At 45.3% G+C, this 20,378-nt stretch overlaps 1 protein-coding gene and 1 pseudogene across 1 annotated transcript; one reads left to right on the top strand and one right to left on the bottom strand.

Annotated features, from left to right (window-relative positions):
- Positions 1-1,268: 1,268 nt before the first annotated feature.
- LOC129327144 (zinc finger protein 397-like) lies at positions 1,269-15,845 on the bottom strand. The gene is made up of 7 exons (XM_054975614.1): positions 15,771-15,845; positions 11,661-12,619; positions 8,811-8,919; positions 7,007-7,089; positions 4,713-4,839; positions 4,162-4,269; positions 1,269-3,124 (listed from the first exon to the last, which is right to left on the bottom strand). Exons 2-7 carry the CDS (start codon positions 12,342-12,344, stop codon positions 2,316-2,318), a joined length of 1,920 nt encoding a protein of 639 aa, XP_054831589.1. The 5' UTR covers positions 12,345-12,619; positions 15,771-15,845; the 3' UTR covers positions 1,269-2,315.
- Positions 15,846-18,593: 2,748 nt separating this feature from the next.
- The window catches only part of LOC129327782 (zinc finger protein 420-like), a 60,504-nt pseudogene continuing 58,719 nt past the window's right edge, over positions 18,594-20,378 (top strand).

Here is a 20,378-nt window from a genome sequence, read left to right as displayed (position 1 = left end):
CTGACATTTAAGGAGAGTGGCCCAAAGCTTCATTTTGGCACAACATGTTAGCCTCCAAGGGGATACTGCTGTGCCTCTTTTATTCTTTCTTGCCAAATCCCCTAGAAATTACAGATGGGGAGACTAGAAAGCTCTTTATTTTAAAACTGCCATAACTGTTGCCTGACAGGCATAACTTCAATGGGTCATAATTCTCCTGAGCATGTAGATGGCCAGAAGAGAATTCCTGCCTCTATGCAGTCTGAGGGCTCCAGCAGGAACGTTTTTCATGAGTCTGGGGTCCCAGGAGAAACAAGGATGGGGTCCCAGAATCACTCAGGTGGGGGTGGGAGGGCAATCTGATATAGGGTGGTTGGTGGGGCACTGGCCTGCAGCCGTTTGCCTCCCTCCCATACTGCTTGTCTCAGACAATATGAGGGATCCGTCAGTGGTGGCAGCAGGAGCTAGGGCAGCTGGCTGTAGGGCACTGAGGGCTTGCAGGGTGCCCCCAATGTGGGACTTCGGATAGCTGCCCTGGATGCCCTGCGGCTAAGACTGCCCCTGGGCTCCAGGAATATGCTGGCCCTTTGCCACCTGGCATCTATGGCAACTGGGACTGAGGGGGAACAGCAAGGGGGGGCTGCCAGGCACGGCAAAGGAGGAGAAGAAGAGGCCTCAGAAAGTAGGGCTGCCAGCTCCAGGTTGGAAAATTCCTGGAGATTTCGGGTGGAAATCTACTCCTACTCTGCCCAGCTCAAGGAAGAAACAGAAGCCTGCCTGCAACTTGGACTGAGGCATCCCCCTTTCCCACCACATGATGTTTTGCTTTTAGAAAACACAGCAGCCTGTTGCTCAGCAAAATTTAATGCCTTCATGCAATTTTCTGCCAACTTAAGCAGCTCTTCTGCTGGAAGAAGTTCAAGAAAGCTTCCCTTGGCTAGAGGGAAGTATCAAACGTTGCAGAATGGAGTGGTAGGCTGCATGTCAGCAGCAGCAGCTGGTACTCCCAAAAATGGCAGTGCAAAAAACTTCCACCCCCCACCTCAATCAGAACTGTGCAGTCTGAATTTACCCCTGGTACAGGGTAGATTGTTCAAGAGCACCTTTGAATGGGCAAGCTGGATGGATCTGTTGCAAGAAAATCAAAGAAACTGAAGCAGTTAGACAATGGGGCCTTTGAGAATGATAAATTCAGTATTGTCTGCACTTTCAGGGGCTACAGCCTGACTCGACAGATGCATGAAGTGAAGCCTTGGTTTGAAGATATATACTTAACCCATGCTGTTATTACAGTTTTATTAGCATATGTGTAAATAGATCAGGTCTGCCTGTAATGATCAGCAGGATGAGTAGCAACTGTTCTTTTCTCTCCCTGATCCTAGCATAGGATCAGGCACACCACTAGAGGCTCAAGATGAAACTCTTTCCTCTTTACAGAGTTAGACAAAGTGTTGAAAACAGCAATCAAAATGGTGGAAGGGTTAGAGATAGAGTTGCCAACTGCTTGGATCAGAAAAAAAGTTCTGTCCCCTTTATCAAAGGCTTAATGGGCTTGTTTATCAGATGATTTTGTTTACCTTCATGCCATGAAAAGTTTCAGCGGTCCATTTCACACATGAATCCTCGATCCAAGGGTCAGGACAGGTTTTCCAGGCCTGTTGGCAACCCCCTTTGGAGCACTTTCCTACAAGGAAAAGCTGAAACTTTGGGGGCTTTTACTGTTAGAAAGAAAAGATGACAACTCTGCATGTGTGTGTCCTGGAGAGAGAAAGCAACAATGCAGCATTATACAATTATGAACAGGGTGGAGAAATGAGCAGATTTTCTCCCTTGGATGGATCAGTGACACCCAATGAAACTGATCATTGGCTGAGTCTAAAGAAACTCAAGATATTGGTTTGCACAATAAAGAATTTTATAGAGTAGGCTGGAATTTGTGTCAATGGTCCCTGAAGGGTAGTCCTATCAGCAGCTATTAGCTCAGCAGATAAGCAGAACCTCCCTGTCCAAAGGCAGTTTACCCTTACATATCAGATTCTAAAGACAAGCAAAAGGGGACAGCCTTCTCCTTCATGCCACCATTCAATTTATTGGGGCAGCCACACTGGATTAAATGAGCATTTTAATCCAACTGAGGGTGGCAATTCTTGTGTTTCTCCCATGTGATTCTCTGGTCTTTGTTCACATCTGCCAAAAATTCTTGTGGTGTCAGAATGACATGTGCTGATTTTTTTTAAAAAAGCCTTTTCTACATCTTGGAGTCTCAGGAGCATACCAGTGAGATTTTCTATTGGAGAGTTTCTGACGAAAAATTAACTTTTACAGTCTAAGCTCTGTCAATGTCCTATATGGATTCTCTGGTGGCTAACCAGTGTGCCCCTGTGGCTAAAGCTTTTCCCACACTGAAGACACCCATAAGGTTTCTCCCCTGTATGAATCCTCTGATGCTCGATGAATTTATCTCGCCGGTAAAAGTTTTTGCCGCAGTCGGGGCATTCATAAAGGCTCTCACCAGTGTGAAGTTTCTGATGCCGCTTCAAATTCATGCTGTGGCTGAAGAATTTCCCACAATAGGAACATTCATAGGGTCTCTCTCCAGTGTGGATTCTTTTATGAGCCTTAAGTGTTCTTCTACAAGATAAGTTTTTCCCACATTCTGAGCACTCGTAGGTGTTCTCCACTGTATAGGCGCTTGGATGCCGAAACAGTGCATCTCCCTGGTGCAAATTCCTCCAGCCTTCAGAGAAACCAACTCCCGGACAGCTTCTCTGCTCATTAGGAAGGTACGGTTTTTGCTGGAATTCTCCCCCCCACACAGGGCACTCGTAGGAGTTCTCTCCAGGGTGGATCATAACAAGTCCTGATTTGTAGTGGTATCGTCTCCCATATTTGGACGCCAAGGGCAGGTTAGAACCCTCACGCAGTGCAGTTTCACTATCGGCAGCCGTGTGAATTCCTGCAAAGTCACTGGGTTCATTCTTTCCTTTCGTGAACTTTCTTCCGGGCAGCCTTTTGAATGTGTATCTTTGCTCTTGAATCTCCTCTGTCGTCGCCAACTCCTGGGTTAAATCCAGCACCGTTTCCTCTGGTTCGGTTTCGCCGCACTGTGAATTCTTCACCTTAAGCTTAATACCTTTCCTGCCGCCTGCAGAGACAGTGGGAAGAGATTTGTTCATGTTCTGGCTATCTCTTTTCAAAACCAGAGGAGTTAGCTGTGTTAGTCTGTAGTAGCAAAATAGAAGAGTCCAGTAGCACCTTTAAGACTAACCACCTTTACAGTAGCATAAGCTTTCGAGAACCATAGTTATGGTTGTTGTGGGTTTTCCGGGCTGTATTGCCATGGTCTTGGCATTATAGTTCCTGACGTTTCGCCAGCAGCTGTGGCTGGCATCTTCAGAGGTGTAGCACCAAAAGACAGAGATCTCTCAGTGTCACTGAAACTGTGACACTGAGAGATCTCTGTCTTTTGGTGCTACACCTCTGAAGATGCCAGTCACAGCTGCTGGTGAAATGTCAGGAACGACAATGCCAAGACCACAGCTATGCAGCCCGGAAAACCCACAACAACCATCGTTCTCTGTCCGTGAAAGCCTTCGACAACCATAGTTATCTTTGTCAGATGCATGTTCTCATCTTTTCAAAACAGCTACCACCTCCTCCTTTACTACTTTATTAAAATACATTCATCTCACCCTTCCTTTATGGCCCAGGGCAGCTTACCAATGAAATTTTAAAACATACAAGGCACAATAAACCCCCTCAATGACCTCTTTCCCCTCAAATACCTGTAGCCTACACTCCATGAAAAACCCTGGCAAATGAAAAAGTGTTCCATGCTTCACTCACCTCTTCAGGAGCCATTCCACAGAGCAGGGAAAGGCCAGGACTGTAGTTGAGGCTGGGTAGGCTTCCCTAAGCAGGGGAACAACACCCTGAAAATCTTGTTGGTCTCTGAAGTGCCATTGGACTCAAGTCCTGCTGTTCTATTGCAGGCCAACACAGTTACCTACCTGAAACTATCTGCATAGAAACTGTTTTTCCTTCTGTTCACGTTCATTCTGCTCATTTTAGCCATGGGAAAATTAGAAGACTGTGTATATACTTCTGGGACAGATGAGAGAGATGTGAACGGTCTCTTTGAGGGAAGCTAGGCTTATCAAACCAACTTCTTGAGCTCCTTACCTGAAGGTCTGCCTGTGAGTCTATCTCCTTCCTCTGGAAATGGGATGAACATCACTTCCTCTTTTTCTGGATCAGAAAGGAGGTCAGGTTTGGGAACTAAAAGTCCCTCTTGAGTGTGGAAAGAAAAGCTGAATTATTTCCAGTGGTTTGGGGCACTCAAAATATTTGTGGATTTTTCCATTTCTAATGGATAAGAATGATATATAATACATGACAAAGAATCTAGCAACCATTCATTGGTCTACATTTGAGGAATCTGGAAGAGAGAGCACCCACTCAGAACTATGCTAGGAAATATCACTGCTCTTGGGAGACGACAGTGCCTTTGTGAAAGCCATTGCGACAATTCCTATCTTCCCCTCAGACCTCTTTGAAGTAAGAGTTGACACTCAGCTAACCCATTCCAGTAAAATACCATCTCACCTTTTGGCAGGCATATCTGTGACATCCTACGCATATAAGTGAAAGCTATGTGCGTAACCATTTCCAATGCTAGCATATACAGAAATGTTTCCTGGATTGACTGTACCTGAGCAGGAAGAGATCCTTACCCAAGGAATCGACATTTTCTCCATCTTCCCGCAGGACTTGCCAAAACATGGTCCTTGGGCCAAGCTCTGCTGGGCTCTGCTCAATTACATGCACAGCCACGCCTGTCTCCTTGAGGTTCATCAGTTCCTGGAAAGAGAGAGGCATCCCTAGCTGACAGAGCCCACTGCAGGACAAACAGCATTAAGGAACAGCTGCAAAAGCCTGTCCTTTAATTTCAAAAGCAATTAAGGGATTTACAATTCCCATTCCACCTATACATTTACAATTAAACAACAGGGTAAACCAATCATTCTGTTAGCATCCTTCCTTCTCCTGGACATACAACATGCAAAAAGGTAATTATAACAAACCTGCACTCAGCGTATATTAAAAGTCCATTCTCTGATCACCAGTGATGAGTTAAAATCACCTTCAGGTGAACATGCACGACAGAGGAAAATATAACTCTATTGATGTTATCCCACCTTACACCCAAGGAGTTCAGAGGGGGAAGGCATAATTCACTCCTTCTCCATTTCATCTTCACAACAACCCTGTGAGGGAGGTTGGCTGAGAGAGAGAGAGAGAGAGACTGGCTCGAGATCACCCAATGAGTTTCACTGGCAGAATTAGGATTTGAACCTACGTCTCCCCGTTTCACATTCAGACACAGAAACCCAGAGACGGGACCTTAGTTAACTAACGGAAAATGGCATAATACATACAAATATGGTCTCTTCCCTTTATCCTACACCCCTCACCATTAACAGAGATGAAAGCAAAGAGAATTTTCTGTACATGCAAGGCCTGTAGTCCCCCATCAAGGATACACACACACACACATCCCATGGCAAAAGACTCTTCTTCTGTGGCTCCTGAACGGGTTTACTCTCCAACAGCACATCCTAGACTGTGTGTGTTCCATGATTGAGGATACACTGGGGTGGGGGAACCCACACAATTGCCTTCTGAATACTGAGAGGGGACTCACCAGAATCCCAATGGAGGGAGGACCCAAAACAAGACCCAGCACCCAAATTGCCCAAGGCAGGAATATGGGCAAAGTAAAAAAGTTTATTAGGGTAAAAAGACCCAAATAAACTGATGCACAGCAGATATACCTGACCATGCATGCCACCCAGGGCATGCCAACAAGCCATCAAAAAGCTATTTAGAATATCAAGTTACTTCCACAAAAATGGAAGTTGAGGATGATCAGGAGGATAAGGATGGAGACTGAGCCCTACGAGGAAAGGCTGAGGGCCTTGGGAATGTTTAGTTTGGAGAAGAGGAGATTGAGGGGGGACATGATTGCTCTCTTTAAGTATTTGAAAGGCTGTCATTTGGAGGAGGGCAGGGAGCTGTTCCAGTTGGCAGCAGAGGGTAGGACCCAAAACAATGGGCTTAAATTACATGCACAAAGGTACCAGCTGGATATTAGGAAGAACTTTTTCACGGTCAGAGTAGTTCAAAAGTGGAATCAGCTGCCTAGGGAGGTGGTGAGCTCCCCTTCACTGACAGTTTTCAAGAAAAGGCTGGATGAATACTTGTCAGAGATGCTTTAGGCTGATCCTGCACTAGGCAGGGGGTTGGACTAGATGGTATGTATGGCCCCTTCCAACTCTATGATTCTATGAAACGTATCTATTCACTATACTAAAGGATTGACAGGCACTATAGTCTAAGTGTTGCACTTGACACCCTTATGGCACCTCTTGTTATCTTTTTGCATATCAAGAGGGATACATTAGAAAGACAATAAAGGGAGTACCGGGGAATCAAAACCACAATATCCAGATACTCTTGAGGCCAGGGAAAGAGGGAGGGAGGCAGCCAAGACTCATCCCAGCATGCCTTTCAGAAGCAAAGGAAAGAGCAAGAGTCCAGTAGCACCTATAAGACTAACAAAATTTGAGTTGGGGTATGAGCTTTCATGAGTCACAGCTCACTTCTTCAGTAGAAGCAAAAGTTTGGTCAGATAGACAGCCAAAAGGAATTTGGCTAGAATCTATGCAGCTGTAAGAAAATCCCTTTATCAGATACACAACTGGTAACTCAAAATTAACCTTGCCAAGATTTCACCTGTGTGGTTGTGCACATTTACAGGCATTTAATTTCTACAGGGGCTGAAACCCTCAAGAAAGCAACTCCAGTGTACGTCTGCCTTCAAATTCCAACTTCCCCTATCAAAAGCAAAAACCGAACAGGTATCAGAAAATCAAGGCTGACCATAGGGATGATTCGGACAGTGTCTGGCTCATGCAGTTGCCCTCTCCTTGCCCATCGCAAACTGGCCCTCTGGAATGTCACCTACCTCTGTCTGCTCGGTTCCGGCCACTTCCTGTACTTCCGGAGAAAGCGATGGACTAGAGCGATCCAGGCAATTGGTTCCTCTGCCTACAATGAATGGAAAGGAGGATTTAGAAGGGGGAAATCTCTCCATCTGTTGTTTGAGCCAATGCAAAACAGGACAGGCTTTCTCCCTCTTGAACAGGTGTGCTCAGGAAGGAATTTTGGCTGAGGCAGCTTGTCATACAGCGTTGGGAAAATTTGCCCCTGTCAAAATTCTCTCTTCTCTTCTGCAAGGCCCAGGAGCCTGTCTTCTTTTGTACTCTTGCCCCAAAAAATTGCCAGAGGTTTAGTCAGGGCTCAGTCAGAGAAAAATGGGCTGGAAGTGAGAGGAACAAACAAAACAACAGGGAACATTACACATGGGAACAAATGTGGCTCCAACTAATCTGCTAGAAGAAGATTTAGGAGTAGTAAAAGTGGAAACAGAAGAACTAGACCCCCCCCCCCCTAGGAAAAATGTGAGACGAAAAGTAATGGCTCAAGAAATAGGGTTGCCAGCCTCCAGGTAGAAGTTGGAGATCTCCCAGAATTATAACTGATCTTCAACTGACAGAGGTCAGATCTCCCGAAGAAAATGGTTGCTTTGGAGAGTAGATTAATAATAAATGGCATTATACCCTAGTAAGGTCTCTCCCCCCCCCCCAAACTCTACCCTCTCCAGACTCCACCCCCAAATCTCCAGGTATTTCCCAAGTGTGAGCTAGCAATCCTATCAAGAGAACATGTAGAAGCTGGGCAAAAACCAAAGCAGTTTGAGGTCAAAATTGACACAATAACTCTATCGAAAAATATTTTCTCTCTTAGATCTTGTTCAGGACTGCTCTGTATTAGTCTATGTCAGCCGACCCATGTAGCTCTGCAAAGAACCCCCTCAACATGGACAAAAGAACAGAGAAATTCCAGGTGGTTCTGCTCTACCCTCTTAGGTTCTGAACTGAGGAGCTGTCTGGCAAAGGGAATTCCCAGTGAAGCCAAAGCAGCTCAGGGAAAATCTGGAAAAAAACCAGTGAGCCCTGAATGGGCAACACATAAGCTGCTCTTCTGAGATCCCTGGTACCTCTAGTATTACCAGATTCAAAAACCATGCTCCATGCGTCTGACTAAGAGAGCTGTGGTTCTCGAAAGCTTATGTTACAAATAAGTTGGTTATTCTTAAAGGTGCTACTGGAGTCTTCACTTTTTTCCAGATTCAAAAAGAGGCCAGAGAGTCACAGAAGACGGAATTTCAGCTATTTCAGGTTTCTGGTCCTCTACATGACAAGCGGCATCAGCTAGAATGACCTCTTTCAAATCGGTTTTAAAAGGGACAGGGGTCCCCGCAGTCTTCCTTTGTACCTCTCTCCATATCCATTCAACACACAGCATTTGAGTAAACTCTTGCTAACAGCCTCTTTACTTCTTCAAAAGGCCTTCTGATAACATTTTTCACTTCAGATCTCCCTAAGCCGAAGGGTATTTCCGTTGGAGAAAGTGTGTACACTTTCAAGACAAATAAGGGTCATGTGAAATAAATTCTTATGAAAAAATCCTACCCATTAGTTGATGTTAAAAATGGCCGGAGAGAGAAATGTTTCAAAAGGAGAGAATTTTGGCAGGTGCAGCTTTTTATTCCCCACTTCTGCCAAATTTCCCTCTTCCAACCAACTATTAACAGTACAAGAACTTTGGCTTTCATTTACACTTGGTCACCAGACAGGGTTGCCAACTCAGAACCATTCCACAAACACAAATGAGGCAGAGGACCAAACAACACCACAAATCCTTACCCAACAAACTGCTCTCTGCCTCCCCATTCTGCTTGGCAACTTCATAGATCTCTCTCGGCGCAGCATCGGAGGACTCCTCTTCTACGTCTGGGGAACCCAAGCAGACCTTCTGCGGAAACCCCAGAAAAAGAGAACAATGCAACTTAGAACAGAGGGGGCACGGCTGTGATTCCCGTGGCCTGCTTGCCCCTACCCCAAGTCCTAGTCCTTTTTATTTATAATCCAAGGGAAGTATTTTTGACAACAAAAGGTCACAGCTGCACACTGGTTCTCATGCAGTCATCTGGAGGCTAAGGGAAGTGACATCATTGCAAAGACTGAGTCAAGGAGTGTGAGACATTACTGCTTCTTGGAACATGGCAGATGGATGCATCAGGCAGGATTCCAACAGGTTTAGCTCCCTCCATCTACCTACCGGTTAAAGCTGCATCTCTGGTTTTTCTGTTTGTTACATACTTCATTTAAACCCCACCTACCCCACTTCATTTATACCCCTCTTTGGATGACAGTGTTGATCTAGGTAACCTACCAAGAGTAAAAGATGGATCCATGATGGGATCCAACCAGAAAGAGGGAGGAGTGGTCCCCTTTGGTCATCCAGAAGTGCTATGCTGGGGGATCATGGGATCTGCGATGGGCGGGGCTGTAGGGAGGAAGGGACCTGGCGAAATTGAATGGAAGAGATGGTTGGAGCCTACTCCATAGAGATAAACATTAAAAATCACTATTAGAACCTGCTGACTCTGATTAAGAGATAGGAACTTGATGGTAGTATTTAGAAGGGTATTATTATTGATTGCTTAATGATATGAATTAGATGGAGATAGATTTTTTTTCTACAGTGAATAGTTGTGTACAGTGATTTCAGTGGGCTTAGAAGGGTGTAACTCCAGTTAGGATTGTACTGTACTATGGCAATGCATCACTGAAAAGATCCATGTTACATTGTACCTCCTAAATTTAATTATAGCCCTTAATACGACAATGTTAGGCTGGGAACAAACCCTGGGGCAGTGGTACTTACTCCGTGGCTAGTGGAGAGCCACATTTATTTCCATCCCTAGCATGAGGACTGCAACTCAGGGAGCCTTGCAGCTTTCCCATTCCTCTGACAGTGGCTGTTTCAAGGTGGGAAAGCCACGATCCCCACCAGACAAAGGCCGTGCCCTCTTTCCTGAAGCATAGGTAGGGTTGCCAGGTTCCCTGGAGCCCAAACCAAGGATTTGCCAGGTCCCTTTACTCCCCTGGTGGGAGACTGGCAGCCTGACACTCACCTTGCCGCTACGCACGCATGCTTTTGCTTCCAGCTTGTGTGGTGATGTCACTTCCAGGCGTGATGTCATTGCGTGGGGGGTCAAAGGCCAGCCAGGAGTGCTCCTGCACTCCCCAAGGGCCAGATCAGGCCCTACAGGGCACAATTCTCCCCCAAACTGGCCTGCTGTGAGTGCAGGAGCATGCCCCCCCCTCACCAGCCAAGTAAACAGGCGCAGGGGGCGGAAGGCTGGGAGCAGGGGTTCCCCGGCGGCGGAATGGTAACCCTAAGCATGAGGCAGTTGCTACATTGAGGAATAGTGCTGGAAAGAGCCACAGGTGACATCTCAAAGAGCTACATAGGGCTCCTGAGCCACTGGGTATCACTGGTTTAGGGATCCACCCCTCAAGAATTGGAAACAGCTGGAAAAAGGGATCACTGCTTGTGCTGTAAAACAAAAGACAAGCCCAGCAGCACCTTCAAAACTAACAAAATATTGCTTGTGCTATGTACACTCAACTCCACTGGTCGGTGTGGTGTAGTGGTTAGGGTGTCGGACCAGGATCTAGGAGACCCAGGACTGAGGCTGCACTCTGCCAGGGAAGTTCACTGGGTGATGTTGGGCCAGTCACACACTTTCAGCCTAACCTACATCACAGGGTAGTTGTGCGGGTAAAATGAAGGAGAATGATATAAGCCACTTTGGATCACCGCTGGAGAAAAGCATGAGGTATAAACAATGCAAATCAATAATCAACCAATCAATCTCTGGTAAGCAGGGCTTGTGGATTTTCCTGTTGTTGGCAAATAATGCCAGGTGTGTGGAGAACAGACTATTTTTCAAATCCAGATAATAAAAACTTTCCTTCTTTCCTATAATGTTGATGGCATCTGTTTTAAAATCTTTACAAAATTAATTTATTTTTTGAATCATTAAGAAAACTTTTTAAAAATTTGCAGTGCTAAATAGTACACTGTATGTGTTAACACTGTACATGATACAGAAGCATGCCTTCTCTAATTAAAATAATAATAATGTCTACTCAGAAGTAAATTCCATGTTATTCAGTGTTGCTTACTCACAGGAAAATGTCCTTAGAATTGTGGCCTTCATGTTCTTAATGTACAATCTGATAAGACAATAATTATTTCAATTTTCTCCTAAACAAAACGGATTTTGGGGGGGCTAGTACAATCATAGAAAATAAATTGTATTAAACAAATTTTGGAATCATTATGAACAAAATGTTATTAAGGACCAACAGCTGCCAATAAGTATTAAACACTGTGGTTGATTGGTAACAGTAAACAAATCAGAGTTATTAATTATTTGGCAACTGGTCTCCTTCTGTAAAAGTGCTAAAAATAATACAAGATTTTCTAAAAATTTTCTACAAATATTTAAAACAATTACAAGATGTTATTATGGGGCAAGCATGGCTATTCTGTATGACTGCACTACAGATGTGGAAGTTCCTCCATCTCAAGACTCAGCCAAGTATGAACCTGAGCCTCTTCTGGTTTCGTTCCCTTTGCCTTCAGTGACTGGAGTCCAGCTTTTCCAACACATTCTCTGTTTTATTCATTTGGGGACTCACCTGCCATTTCTCTGCTTCAGCCTCTTGCTGGCTCATGAGGAAATCCTCCACCAGGGCCACGGCCTGGGCACAAGTGTCCGGTTCTCCAGCTCTGATCCAGCTCTGCAGCTCCGGTGGCAGGATGGCCAGGAACTGCTCCAGGATCAGTAACTCCAGGATCTGCTCCTTCGAGTGCCTCTCTGGCCTCAGCCACCGGCAACAAAGCTCCTGCAGCTGGCTGTAAATCCGGCGCGGGTCTTCCACCTCCCTCAAGCGGAACTGCCGGAAGTGCTGGCGCAGCGTTTCCATGCGGTTGGCTTCCCCACGCAAGATGGCTACCTTCACTTTCCCATAATCCTCCCTGTCTCTGGCTTCCAGGCTGCTAAAGGCTTGCTGGACTTCTCCACTCAGTGCTGGCAGAAGCCGGGCCACCCATTCTTCCCTGGGCCACTGACAGGCTATGGCCACTTGCTCAAAGGAGGCCAAGAAAGACTTGGCATCCTCCCAGGGGCTGGACTCCTTCCTCCACTCCACATGAGGGGAATCCATCCCCCCCAAGAATTCCTGCCACTGGGCTTCCCAGCGGGGCTCCTCTCTGCCCTCTCGCCACGTTCTCCATCTGGGCTGCTCTGCCATATCTTCAGGATTAACTATTTGGATTGCTGCTCCTTCGGTTTCCTCTTCTCGTTCTGGGCCTGCTGACATTTGCTCCTTTATCACAGTCACTCCTGGCTGTATCCCCACAAATCCAGAACTAGAGACCAAGTGGTGGTTTTCCTGTCAAGTCGATTCCTGACAGAAATCCTCGCAAACTGCCTTACTGACTTGTCTTACATACCCTCCCAAAAGAGGATGACCCAGCCTTGAGGTTCGAGGGGTTGATCCCTGCTATTCTTTCTTCGCCAAGACAAAAGCTACCAATATCCCAAGGCCATTCCTCAAGAGATGTTTCTGATTTACAAGGAGGATTCCTGAAAAGGCTAAAGAAAGACACCATAATTAAAATACAGAATAGACCATTTCAAACATGCATTATTACAGAGTAGCAAAATATGAGTCCAGCAGCACTTTGAAGACCTATTTTTTTTCAGAGTATAAGCCTTCAAGAGCCAAAGCTCCCTTCATCAAATACATCTTGTATAAACCATTAAGTGGTTCAAGCCATGAAGTCCCAAGAGGCCGAACCATGAAGTCCCAAGTTCAAATCCCACCTCAGTCATGAATTCAATAGGAAGCCTAGGCAAGCTATCCTTTTTTTCTGAAAGAGTCAGGAAAGAATGGAAAGGCAACTCTCATAAAAAGAACATTTTCAGATAACTCCATTGTACATTCCACTTAACATAATAATAATAACATTCAATTTATACACCGCCCTTCAGGACAACTTAATGCCCACTCAGAGCGGTTTACAAAGTATGTCACTATTATCCCCCACAACAAAACACCCTGTGAGGTGGGTGGGGCTGAGAGAGCTCCAGAGAGCCATGACTAGCCCAAGGTCACCCAGCTGGATTCAAGTGGAGAAGTGGGGAATCAAACCCGGCTCTCCAGATTAGAGTCCCATGCTCTTCACCACTACTCTACACCACTAAACTGGCTCTAGGAGCAATTCCATCTATGGACAGCCATTTTGTTCAGAGGTTGTCTCTTAGCAATACCTCCATCTATAAGGAGTGAGTGAACCTTTGGAGTACAGACATTTAAATCTTACAATAGTTATATCTAGCCTTTTCTCCTCCTCTCTCAAAAGGGGCCCAACAAACACAAGTTATTGCCTAGATGACTGTCAAGAGCTGATGAATTAGCAACGGACACAGAGAGGGTGTACCTCTGAACACTGGGACTTAAGAAACGTTCTTAAGATCATAATCCAACAATTAAGTGCTGTCAAGCTGCAGTTGACTTATAGCAAACCCTCAGGGTTTTCAAGGCAAGAGATGAGCAAGGTGGTTTGCCATTCTCTCCCTCTACATAGCAACTCTTGGTACTTGGTGGTGTCCTATCCAAGTACTAACCATTGCTGACTTATAAAAACAGGGCAAAGCTGACTTATTACACCCATTTTGCAGATGGACAAGGAGGCACTAAGACCCGTGTTGAAGCAGTGGGTAAAATGCAGAATGCTGACACTCTTTAATCAATTTAAGTTTGATCGTGATTCAGCGACACTGCAGGTCCAGTAATCAGTGGTCAGCAATCATGAGATGTTTCTCCATTTGGGTATGCAGAAAAATCACACCAGAGAAGCCCCAGACGCTGTTTGAGTGACCCTCTCTGGAATTTCACAGTTGTTAAAAAAGCTATACAGCCGTATTGGACCACGCAAATCAAAAAACAAGACTGAAATCCATATATCTTTTCTTCGGACCAACCAAATTGCCAAAATGCTGCACAACCTTAATCAGAATGGATGTTGCAAAATTTTAAGAAACAGAATGGTAGAAAGCAGATTTTTCAAGCCAGAATGGTAAGACCTGTTCTTGCCTATATCTTCTGTAAGATGCACGCAAGAAATTAGCCTGACTTTATTGCTGGTCACATTATAGCATGTTCTCTGCATTCGATCCATGTTGCTTGTTCTTTTTTCTTTCACCGAGACACAAAAAATACCCCAAGTCTATCCAAAACCAAATCAAATCCCAAAGGAGAATCTCATTCCCTTGCAGTCTCTCTGAGATAAATTTAAGGTGTTGCACAAAGTCATGCCAGTGTACAGTGCATTGTACATTGTGAGAGACCCACAAGACAGCTCCCTACCCAAACAGCTTACACCAGAAGGAGGGGAGGAGAAACAGCCTAAATGCAGACCTCATATTCCTTTCAGATGCAAGATAGGAAGGAGTGGTGAACCCAAAGGGTTTTGAGGGGGAGAGGGAGGCATGTCAGCCCTCTTTCAGGGTTCACTCGGTGTGCAACTGCAGAGACACTCCCTTAAGGGTGCCAACTCCAGACTGGGAAAACCCTGAAGTGCTTGTGCAGGAGGGAATCTGGGGGTGGGATGTGGTGCCGTAGAGCCCACCCTCTGAAGCTGCCATTTTCTTTAGCAGAACTGACCTCAGTCGCTTGGAGATCAGTGGTAATTCCGGATCTTGGTCCACACCTGGACACTGGCTACCTTATACACCCCTTCATGTCTATATTTGGGGCTGAAAGGGTGTTGGCCCTTTGCCTCCCTCCCTCCATCTTTCTGTGCAGCCATTCAAAACCAAAAGGCGCAGGGTGGGTGGTGGTCATTTGCCTTATATAAAGCACAATTCAGAATTGCTCGAGTTGACCCCTTTAAGGTTGACCTTATTTCTCTCATGAGGAAGGCAGGGGCGGGTTGAACAGCACACATGACAATCTGATGGGCAAATGTGAAGGTACAATCTCATTTCATCTTCCCTTCCCCACCAAGAGCAGAGAAGTGAGGTTAAGCTGAGGAGCAACGGCTTACCACAACCTTGCATGGTAGTCTGGGGTATTATTCATCTATCGTAAAGGTGCGGGGTGTATGTGTGTGTACAAACAACCGCCTCGTATCCTCCCTGAACCTGCTGGTGTAGGGAGGGCGGAATATAAATCTAATACATTAAATTAAATTGTGGATTGCAGTAGATGGTATGGGTGTGTTGAGCTTTGCTCCCGAAAACCCTCGTCAGGGAAGGGCACGTTGTTATACCCACATCGCACAAAGGGACCGGGGCTCTGAATAAATAATAAACAGGCCACCTTCAGACCCATTGGGAGGTGCAAGGAATTCTGCAACCAGCTGTTGCACAAGCAATCTTCCTTGGCCCTTTATTTAAGAAGTCCGAGGATACAACCATAAACCCTTCCCATTCGCATACCACTTTTAGAGTTCGTTATTGCGCTCCAATCCTCACAACAGCCTTGCAATGTGGGCCAATGTTATTATCCCCTACATATTGCAGAGAGGGGGCTGAAAGAGAAAATGGCTTACACGAAGCCATTCAGTGAGTGGCAGAGGCAAGATCTAAACTGGAAACCTTCCGGATCACCGTTGCTTCTCTCCGCCACCTTGCTGCGCTTGGTTCCCCCTATGCCTCTCTCCCGTTTTGCAGGGCAGGGCAGAGGGAGGTCGATTTCAGGCAACCCGACTTGCATGCAAAGCACATCGCGCGCACTTACCACTCTAAGAAAAGATCTATGGAGTTTTCAAACAAAACCGGAAGCCAGGGGGGCCGTGTGTAACTCTAGTCTTTTTCTATCTCTATGATGGGAACAGGAAATAAAAGTGGAGGCTCTCTTGCCTTACTTCCACTCTACGGTCTTTTTCAGTTACAAAACTACATTTCCCAGGATTCCAAAAGAGACGGAGACATAGCCGAATCAATGTTTTTTTTTTTTTAAATCTGCAATTTACCTGCCATTCTGCTTACCATTGTGTTTAGCAGAGGCTTGCTATATAAAAATCGGCTAGGAAAATTTTTCCTGGCACGGAGGTTAAATATTTGCTCAGAATTGTTGCCGCATCGCATAGAGACAGAATATTTGCACAAGCGAAAAGAGTCCAGTAGCACCTTTAAGACTAACCAACTTTACTGTAGCATAAGCTTTCGAGAATCACAGTTCTCTTCGTCAGATGCATGGAGGGTAAGAAGAAACTGGTCAGATATATAGGTGGGGAGGGGAGGTGGGGAGTAGATGCAATCAGTAGCTTCTCGTAATGGAATCAGTTTGCTTCTGATAATGAAATCAGTTACTTCTGATAATGAAATAACCATTCATAGTCTCTATTCAATCCAAGCCTGACTGAATCAAATTTACATATGAATTCCAATTCAGCAGCTTCCCATTGGATTTTGTTTTTGAAATGTTTCTGTTGAACTACAGTGACCTTTAAGTCCTTGATGGAACGTCCTGGTAGACTGAAGTGTTCTCCCACTGGTTTCTGGATGTTGCCATTTTTAATGTCAGATCTGTGTCCATTTATTCTTTTGTACAGAGCAGATGGACATTGTTGGCACATGAGGGCACATATCACGTTGGAGGAGGAGCAGCTGTAAGAGCCAGAGATGCCACTGGGTCCTGTAATTGTATTTCCTGGGTAGATATGAGGGTCCTCCTGGACTCTTCGATTTTGCTACTACTGAATAACATGGCCAGCTCCTCGGGATCTATTTGCACAGGGGGATTGAACCTATCTTTCCTAGTGGCCATCATGGGAACAGCGCAGTGCAGGGGCAACAGGGCTTCTATATATTAGGGATACCAGCAGTTTCCAGCCCCAGCTCACCCCCCCCCCCATAGCATTGCCATCTCCGAATTGTGAAATTGCTGAAGATTTGGGGGTAGAGCGCAGGGAGGGAGGGTTTGGGGGAAGGGGAGCAACCTCAGCAGGGTCTATCCATAGAGTCTATCCTCCAAAGCTGCCATTTTTTCTAGGTGGATTATTTCTGTTGTCCAGAGATTCGTTGTTATTCTGGGAGATCTTGGGGGCCCCAACTGGAGTTGGCAAGCCTAGTCCACCACAAATAAGCGCACACACTGCCTTGCACAACTAGGACTTTTAAGGGGTTTTTTAATGGCAATTGATTATCATTATATTGATACCATGTTAAACCTGAGCAATTCATACCCTGTTATGTGCGGATGATGCAGTAATCCTGTCTCACTCACAAGTGGGCTTTAGGAGAGCATCTGAGCCTTTGCTCCATAGTGCTGTGAGGAGCAGCTTGTGATATAACGTTATAACAGTATGTGCAGCAGATTCTCTGAATTTCCAGGCTTCGCTTTTTTCAAAAGTAAGTAGCCCCTTTCATGGTGGAGATATGACTTGCACCTGTCTGGGATCAGGAGCAGAACAGGTGGCAATGTCTCCCCCCCCCCATCTTCACCCAGTTGGGATCAGTCATGCAGGAGGAGGCAACGCCTGCCTGCCCTCCCCTTTTTAGGGCAGGAGCTGCTGGAAATTTCTCCAGATTCCCAAGAGCTGTTTTCATCAGTGAACTCTGAAGTGCAGGGGAACCGGGGTAGTGGGCTGTTGAAGTACTGAATGTGAACTGCACATAAAGCTTTTAAGAAAAATTAAAATGTGCTCTTTACTATTCCAGGAACCCTCTGTCTATGTTCTAGAAATTCCTGAATTAAACTTCTCCTGCACCTTTGGAGAACCAAAGAACACTGCAGATTTTGATTCCAGCACAAGATATTTACAAGCAGGTGAGGATTGGAATCCTTAGTTGTTGGAGGGGGGAGTCAAGCATTTGCTGTACTTTGGGGGGGGGGCCTAAAATGCATTCTTAAACCTTTTTATGCCATTAAGTGACACCCAGGTTATGGCAGCCCCATAGGTTTTCAAAGTAAAAGACAGAAGAGGTTTGCCACTCCTTGCCTCTGTCTAGAGACCCTGGACTTCCTTGGTGGTCTCCCATCCATGTATTAACTAGGGTCAGTCTTGCCTACCTTCTGAGATCTGATGGGATCAGGCTAACCTGGGCTATCCAGGTAAGAGGAAATGGTAGGGGTTAAAAGCCCAATAGCCCCCCCTAAACTGTGCTATGTATTCACATTCAAAATAACAAGTCTCAGATTATTTTGTAATATCAGGCAGAATCCATTAGTAGTAGTATTGAATGTACCGGGATGTGATTACCCCTTGCCAGACACCATTTATAACTAACTAGAATTCTGAGTATCATATTTCTATTGATATTTGTTTATTATTTGGTAGGTTTTTACCCACACTCTTAGATTAAAAGTCTCTCAAAGCAGTTCCCAAAAATATTGTTAAAATAATATAAAATAGCCATATAAAGTAAAAACAATAAAAAACTATTCTAACCCAACAGTTCAGGAAGAAGGCTTTAGTAAAGGGAAAGGGCTTTAGAAAAGGTGTAACTCTCTGGGTTGGCACCGCAAGAGTTAAGGCAACTGAGATCTTTTCCTAGAACGGTCTGGTAATTTTAGGAAAGCCGAGTAAACCAGCGGTTTCCTCACTTCCTGGTTTTTGATCGCTTAAGCCGGCGTCGTGGAGGAGGTTTCTGCAGGTCTTTAAGAAAGGTGAGGTTGCGGGCAGTGAGTTGTGGGAAGTAACTAACTGGGTGCGGGGAGCGAGAATCAGAAAAAGGGAAGCTGGAATAAGACTGGTAACAAACGGCTTTAACTCAGATCAGTTTATTTTATTGTACTGTGATTATATTTATGTAATCGTGTTTATTAATCCCGTCCCCTTTGGTCTTTAAACAAAACATCTGATGTAATGTGGTTTAGATATGTTTCTTCTCGTTTTTAAAAACGCAATCCAAAATCTCCCTTAAAGTAGTGGCTTGCTTCTAGAGACCACGCTGCATAGAGGAAAGTTGTTCCAAAGCTGCGGTTCTTGTGCCTGAAGGGTTGCCATCATTCAGGTGGTAGGGGGGGGGGATATCCTGGATTTACTACTGGTCTTCAGACCCTGGAGAAAGTGGTGGCTTTGGAGGGTGGAGTTATAAGCTGCTGAGGTTCCTCCCCTACTCGAACCCTGCCCTCTTCAAGCTCCACCCTCAAATCTCCAGAAATTTCCTGACCCGGAGTTGGCAACCTAATGCCTGATACCTATCCCATTTCTCTGGAAGATTCAATGCTTGATTTTGAAAAGACCTTATTGTTAATTGGAAACACGGAACAAAAGGTATGTCATTTGATTCCATCTCGTATTTCAAAAATGTGTGCAAGCTTTAGAGTAGTACACGACTCTTCTTCAAACATAGCCATTCAGAGTAGAAAAGCCATTGCTGCATTACAGATTGCATTTGGGATGCTCCATCTAGCCCTATATGCCAGAGACGATCTGTTTTCTGGTGCCTTTTGTTTGGTGTGTGTGTTTTCGCACTAGATGCCTCCACAACAGTCCTTTGGATTTCAAAGTAAAATCTGGTGGATGGGGAGGGGGATGAGGGGGCTGTATGGTTAAAGTGTCAAAGTAGGATTTGGGAGACCCAGATGTGGAATCATGCAATGCAGGGTGAACTTGGGCCAGCCCCACATCTCATAGGGTGGATGTGAGGATATGATGAAAAGGAGAACAGTGTAAGCTGCTTTGGATCCCCATTGGGGAGAAAAGCGGGGTATAAATTAAAATTTAAAAAGGCAATGTTCCGCTTTCCAGCACGCCATCCCCCCAATTTCAGCCCATCTAGATAGGAAAGGTTGCTAAATATGTATGTGTTGCAACTATCGTGTGATAAATTCTATACTCCTTATATCATGCTGTGGTTAATTTTTATCTAATTGGTTTTTATGCTGCCCTTTCTCCAAGGAGCTCAGAGTAGTGTTTATGTTTCTTGCCTCCTCTGTCTTACTCTCACAGGAACATTAAATGATGTAGCGCTGCCATCTTTGTGTTAGGAAATCTGTGGAGATTTGGGGGTGAAGTCTGGGGAAGGCAGAGTTTGGGGAGGGACCTCAGTGGGGTATAATGCCATGGAGTCTGCCCTCCAAAGCAGCCATTTTCTCCAGGAGAACTGATCTCTGTAATCTGGAGATAAGTTGTAACAGGGCCCAACTGGAGGTTGGCAACCCTACTTGTGATAAATTAGGTAGGGAGAGTGTGGGATTAGGAAAAATGCACTCCCTTCCCAATGCTGTATGTGTGTAGAAAACCTATATGGTGAGATTCCTTCTTTGGGGTAGGCAAATGGCAGGAGCTAAAGTCAGGTTCCACAGCTTGATATCAGAGTGGCACATAGATTTCTTCACTTGGACAATAGCTGCGAAACCTTCTCCCTGCCAAGACAGCCTAATGACTTGCTATTG

This window comes from Eublepharis macularius, chromosome 4 (genome assembly GCF_028583425.1).
Source record: "Eublepharis macularius isolate TG4126 chromosome 4, MPM_Emac_v1.0, whole genome shotgun sequence".
Taxonomy (NCBI): Eukaryota; Metazoa; Chordata; class Lepidosauria; order Squamata; family Eublepharidae; genus Eublepharis; species Eublepharis macularius.
This window is presented reverse-complemented; position numbering and strand designations above follow the sequence as displayed.

Bases quoted from the DNA above. Each gene is read 5' to 3' on its own strand.
- LOC129327144 (XM_054975614.1), bottom strand. From the start codon at position 12,344: ATGTCAGCAGGCCCAGAACGAGAAGAGGAAACCGAAGGAGCAGCAATC. The intron at 4,840-7,006 runs GTAGGTGACATT...CTCTCTTTCCAG, and splicing joins CCGGAACCGAGCAGACAGAG to GAACTGATGAACCTCAAGGA. The intron at 3,125-4,161 runs GTAAGGAGCTCA...CTGTCTCTGCAG, and splicing joins ACTCACAGGCAGACCTTCAG to GCGGCAGGAAAGGTATTAAG.